At 42.9% G+C, this 6,029-nt stretch overlaps 1 protein-coding gene across 3 annotated transcripts; it reads left to right on the top strand.

Annotated features, from left to right (window-relative positions):
* Window positions 1-1,509: 1,509 nt before the first annotated feature.
* On the top strand, window positions 1,510-3,291 carry LOC130521317 (homeodomain-interacting protein kinase 2-like). 3 transcript variants are annotated; one of them, XM_057024910.1, is made up of 4 exons: window positions 1,510-1,619; window positions 1,803-1,907; window positions 1,984-2,106; window positions 2,204-3,291. In XM_057024910.1, exon 4 carries the CDS (start codon window positions 2,253-2,255, stop codon window positions 3,156-3,158), a length of 906 nt encoding a protein of 301 aa, XP_056880890.1. In that variant the 5' UTR covers window positions 1,510-1,619; window positions 1,803-1,907; window positions 1,984-2,106; window positions 2,204-2,252; the 3' UTR covers window positions 3,159-3,291. The 3 variants fall into 3 exon arrangements, with proteins under 3 accessions (XP_056880890.1, XP_056880889.1, XP_056880888.1); XM_057024909.1 differs by having other exon boundaries at window positions 1,803-2,106; XM_057024908.1 differs by having other exon boundaries at window positions 1,530-1,907.
* Window positions 3,292-6,029: the final 2,738 nt, after the last annotated feature.

Raw genomic sequence — 6,029 nt, 5'->3', positions numbered from 1 at the left:
AAGCCGATAACGTAGCATTTCCCTGTTCATATCTGCGACTTGCAGACTTCTGTGCTCCTAAAAAGAGCAGCATTTGTGGCTCATAAAACTCACAGAAAGTGCTATGCTCTTTAAATATTTTTTATTATCGTGGATTTTTCAATCAAATATCTTCCATTTGGTAATGCCCAAAGCAGGATTTGAACTCTCTCTCTGAGGTCTTCAGGAGGTTTCAATCTGATTGGCTGGTTCTCTGTTACAGCTGTTCTCAAATGGCCCGAACCCGGGCCTCGAGAGTTTTTAGCTAAACGGCCCTAAACCGTTTCCCATTCATTTTCAATGGTAGTGCCTAAACCACTACGGACGCAATATATTTTCGGCCGCTATCATCCCGTGGCGCTGTTCTGTTCTGCCGTTTCTATGAAGAGCAGCTCCTCTCCGGAAAGTTCATTCTTTGGTAAACTTCGCTGAAGGTAAGTTTGGGCTTGATTTCCTACTAAATTAATGAGGAAACTTTTCGTAATTGTGCATAGGCTGTGGTCAATTTTGTCCTAAATTAGCAAGGAACATGTTATAATTGGCCCTAAATTATAATGTATTTGTCATGCTACAATATAATCATATCTTGTCAAGCTAGTTTTTCACATTGTATTACGGTCATAACTCGTCGCCAACTTTGTCAACATTTTATTACACCCTCAGTGACTGCTAAAGACAAATTACAGTGAAATATGAACGAAACGCAAAGTTTTCGTTGAGATTATAATTCAATATTATCTGTTGCTTGTCTTAAATTACACGATAGTGATGAATGAACTTAACATTTTATATTCAAGTAACCGATTTACTTGTCGTGGCACTGAAATCTCGGTAGTTGGGTTGTAAACGATGTGTTTCAGCACCGTAAGTAAAGAATTGTTATAAAGTCTTGAATTATGAATTAATATTGTCATTCTACACATCAGAATTTAAACTTATTGGTCTGTCTGTCTCTGTGGGTTTGTGTGTGGTGTATTATTATTATTATTATATTATTATTATTATTATTATTATTATTATTTATTAGTAGTAGTAGTATTACATTTTAATACATCAAATGTGTGTTTTTGTTTCCAATGTCTTTGAGAGGGGATACTGTCCTCCTGCCCCCCCCCCCAACATTTTCTCACACACACACACCCACACAACCCCCCATGCCCACAGTATTTTTCCACATCTCTTCCCAGTCTTTTCCTACCTAGACACACCAGGTACTGACCTTCTGAACTCCTGAATCGACACCCCAACAACCTTGATCTTACACTTTCACACCTACATGATAAATGCATGTGGGCGCACACTCAAAAAACACAGAGACACACGCATGCACACACACACACACAGAGCTTTACACATGGTACCACACTTCATCTTTTACTGGCCTAAGATTCCTTTGATCACATTTATCAGGTGTGATTTGAAAAATGAGTGTAACTGTTTTATGAGTGTCAAGTAAAATGAGAAAATTAATAGACATTTTTCCTTTATGTCAGCTCAACATGCAGAAGCAAGTCGCCTTTTTCCCTGGAAAACTTCAGGTCGTGTTCCGCAAGGGGCCTCTTGGGTTTCTCCTCCAGGAGCCATCTGATGAAGCCAAACGGGTGAGTTCTACTCCTCAGGACAAGTCTGTGGCCACGAGGGAGGACCTCGTACGGCAGAACGCTTTGGCCGTCATCCCACAAAGGGGGGGCGGGGGGGTCCCTCAGATAAGATGGAGGTTCTGGGAGACGGTATGTCCTGCAGTTTGGTAAATATAAAGGGAAGTAATTAGATTTATTTTGCAGAATGACGTAGGATACACCTTGTATCTTATCAAGAACGTGCAGAATGAGGAAGCAGCAGGTCTCTGTATGGCTGAAAGCCACAATAAGGACAGCCTACAGTCATTTGTGAGTTATGTGAGTTAGAGCACGTGGAAGGAGATCTGGGACAGCAGAGGTGATGGCTATGCCGATTTTGTCATAGGCAAGCGCTGCGTTCTAGCTACATGAATGTTCAGGTTGCAGCAGTACCTGCTGAAGAGGCAGCAGCCCACCACATCTTCCACACCTGCTGAGCATCCCATGAAGGCCCCAGCTGAGCCCCTGGGTATGCTAATTCCTTCATGTGACAAGTTCAACTTTGGGAAAAGATTTTTTTCTTTTCTACTAATAACCTGTAGCTGGTATTTTTTTCTTTAACACAGCCATTTAGGAGGATGTAGAGATGGAAAGGGAGATGCAGAACAACTCGTTATGGCTCTTCATCATTTAAAAACCTTCAGGATTATACATATGGACATTAAACCAGAAAATGTCATGATTGTGGACCACCATGAAAAACCACTGCAAGTAAAGTTAGTGGACTTTGGTGGGGCCCAGATGTCCGGTAATATTGACTTTGAGACCTTAATGTTCACCAAGATGTACAGCTCTCCAGAGGTACTCCTGGAGTCTGAAATGAATGAGGCTTTGGACATGTGGTCTTTGGGGGTTACTGCTTTCAAACTGGCTGTCGGAACTGATCTATTTCCATACAGTAGGCGGTACAGTATAATAAATTCTGTGGTCAAAATTTTGGGACAGCCACCAGACCATGTACTGGACAAGGGCCAGCAAACTGAAGAATTCTTCAATAGAAGAACAAATGATCATCCAAGGTGGACAATTAAGACAGCAGAAGAGTACGGGATCAGTGAAAAAGAGGAGGACTTCAGCTGTTTTGATGATGTTGTGGGGATGCTATCAGTTCAGCAAGAACATGCAACTGGTCTGGACCTGTTTATGGATCTCATCAAAAACATGCTGCAGGTCGACCCCAACCAGCGAATTACGCCCGTGGAGGCTCTACAGCATCCGTTCTTCAATGTAAAAGAGGAAGCTGCTTCAAAGAAACCATGTCTGGAGAACATTAAGCTGACAAACTATGCAGTGGACCAGCTGGAAAAACCTGAACTTGTCCCACCAGAGACAGTTGTCTCTCAGGAGAACCCTGCAGAGGTCCAGCCAGACAACTCTGGAGAAGACCAGCTGAATGATGGGTTCCAGACAGGGGACAACACCTTGAATTATACCTGCTTTGTCAATACCCTAAGGACGGTTGGACATGCATTGGCCCTTCCTAAAAGGACAGAAAAGTTTGACTGGTTTGGCTGGTTTTAACTATCGGCCCTGAAAATTTCAATTGAGTTGGCACCACAAACCAGGATGGCCGCAAAAATAAAAGCCCTGACGCCTGTGGATAGATCAACTTGATGCCTTTTTTTTACTAATATAAAAACATTCAATACTTTTATTTTTTCTCATCTGGTTATTTATTAATATCTGGTTAATTGATGACTACATTTCTTTTGTTTAAAAAAGGTTAGTGCAACAATGGTTCTGCAAATTAACAGTAAAACATTAACAGTAAAACAAATACTTTATTACAAAGTGTAATAAAGTGTGAAGAAAGTGTTTTCCAAAGAATGGAATTTGGACATAGCATTTATTTGTTTTTAAAGTTTATAACAACTTCTGTATGACATAACATGATTTTTTTTTTTTAAAAAAAGGTCAAGAGTAAAAAAAAAAAAAGTAATGCCACCCCAGATTAACAAAATTACAATCCAAAATGCAGTCTTGAAAAGATAATGATAATATACTCAAACTTATTTTCTTGAAATACTGGTGGCGTTTGTAGATTTAGCGATGAGGGAGCCGCCTCCAATCCATTCCCCCCAAAAAGAAAAGGCTGTATAGCCTATGAGCGTCATATCATCAAATCAACCTATAACGGCTCTTGGATGAGAGGTGAAACGTCTTCAAGAAAATCAAACAAGATTCAACTCCTCTAATTAAAACAGCTAAAACAGTTTTTTTATTATTTCAACAGGACTTGAAACGTGTTATACTCATACGAACTTCCGTGGACAACCACACCCAGAACCACCCACCATGCACGTGATGCATGCCAACTACGGGTCCAATTATAACCCAAAATACATAACATTTCCTCCCCTCTTAAAGCAAACGTCCTATATGAAACACATTAAAAGAAATAATGCATTCCCCTTAGCTATGAGTACAATATAACCCCATAACATAGTTCACTCAGCATTACGCTATTAACAGGAGCACACAAAAGTATTTTTTCCCCATATATATTACTCCTGAACTATTATTTAGGGATGAGGGTAGACTACCCAAACCCCAGACTGTACCCAAGGGGATTATTCTGCCCCTGGTGGTTTGGGTCAGTGTCTAAACTATACTACAAATCCAGTCGTACAGGAGGTCGCCGCTCTCTTGCTGGATATCGGCGCCCTGCAGGAACATCCGTTTTCTTGTCCATGTGTTGTACAGTGTCTCTAGAAGCTAAAACCACCACAGGTGCCTCTGCTTCATTTATAGCAACATCTGCAGCAGGCGTAACTGTCTCTGGAACGGTGGACTGCTGCATCTATGTGTGTGTGTGAAAACTGGTGGTGGATCAAGTACATCCAATGAACGTTCTGGAGACAACTCTGATGAAACAGGTGAAGTCGTCAGCAGTTGATCAAGGTGTCGCTGCCAAACATTGTCATTTGTCTGGACAGTGTAGGAAACTGGTCCGGTCTGGGCGATGACAGTAGCTGGAATCCATTTCGGTCCTCCACTGTAGTTCCTTGCCAACACCGTTTCGCCGGATGTGAAAACTCTGTCCTTAGCCCGCCGTTCTCTGCGTTGTACCTGTTTCTCCTGCTGACCTTGAACTGTCTCCCTCAGCGTCGTGGGCTTCAGAAGGTCAAGTGTGGTGCGCAGCTCTCTTTTAAACATCAGGCTAGCAGGGGATGTTTTGGTGGTGGCGTGTGGAGTGTTACTGTAATTCAACAGGAAGCTGTGCACTCGTTGATGTAATGTCCCCTGTCCCTGTGAGTCTGTACAAACCGCTCAGCGAGGCCGTTTGTTGCAGGATGAAAAGGAGCTGATGTGATGTGTTGCACTCCATTATTCCGTAGAAATGAGGACATTTCTTAAGACACAAGCTGGGGACCATTGTCCGAGATGAGTTGTGCAGGAGATCCAAAACGACTGAACATTTCTCCCAGTTTCTCAATTGTCTTCCCTGCCGTTGTTGATCTCATTATAGCCTTCCGGCCATTTACTGTGGGCGTCAACCGCAACCAGGAACATTTTGTCCTCAACTGGTCCTGCAAAATCAATGTGTACCCAATGCCACGGCTCCTGTGGAAACTCCCAGGGGTGAAAAGGCGCTGGTGGAGGGTTGTTCCTTACTTTGTGGCACGATGAACAACTTGAAGCCATCTCTTCGATTTGTTTGTCCATTCCTGGCCACCAAAAGTAACTCCTTGCCATTTCCTTCATTCTGACAATTCCACTATGTCCTACATGAAGTTGTTGCAACACTTGTGCACGCAATGATTGTGGAATAATCACCCGCCTCCCCCATAGCAAACACCCTGACCGAACAGAAAGCTCCAACCTCCGTCCCAGGTATGGCTTCAGACGCGGATCGTCACCAGCAGTCCGACCTTTCACCACCATGTCCAGGACTGCTGACATTTCCGTGTCAATGCGAATCTCCTTTTTCACTTGTAGTGCAGAAACAGGGGCTTTTGACACCTCCGTGAAGTAGAAGATGTCCATGGCGTTTGACTCGGGTTTCGTAATAGGAAGCGGCAATCGGGACAGACCATCAGCATTGCAATGCGAATCTGATTTCCTGTATTTGATGTCATAGGAATGAGCAGATAACAACAGGGCCCATCTCTGCAGTCTTGATGCAGCAAGAGATGGTACACCAGTGTGTGGACCCAGAATGGTTGTAAGAGGTCGATGGTCAGTTAAGAGAATGAAGTTTCTCCCATACAAGTACTGATGAAATTTACAGACAACGAAAACGATACTTAATGCCTCTCGCTCCAGTTGTGCATAGTTCAATTCTGCCTTGTTCAGCGTTTGGGGGCAAAAGCGATTGGTTTTTCTTCTCCGTTTGGCATGACATGTGAAAGAACCACTCCTACTCCATACGGAGACGCGTCACAAGCAAGC

This window comes from Takifugu flavidus, unplaced genomic scaffold (assembly GCF_003711565.1).
Source record: "Takifugu flavidus isolate HTHZ2018 unplaced genomic scaffold, ASM371156v2 ctg868, whole genome shotgun sequence".
Classification (NCBI taxonomy): Eukaryota; Metazoa; Chordata; class Actinopteri; order Tetraodontiformes; family Tetraodontidae; genus Takifugu; species Takifugu flavidus.
Note: the sequence above shows the minus strand (reverse complement) of the source record. Positions and strands in the feature narration are given on the sequence as shown.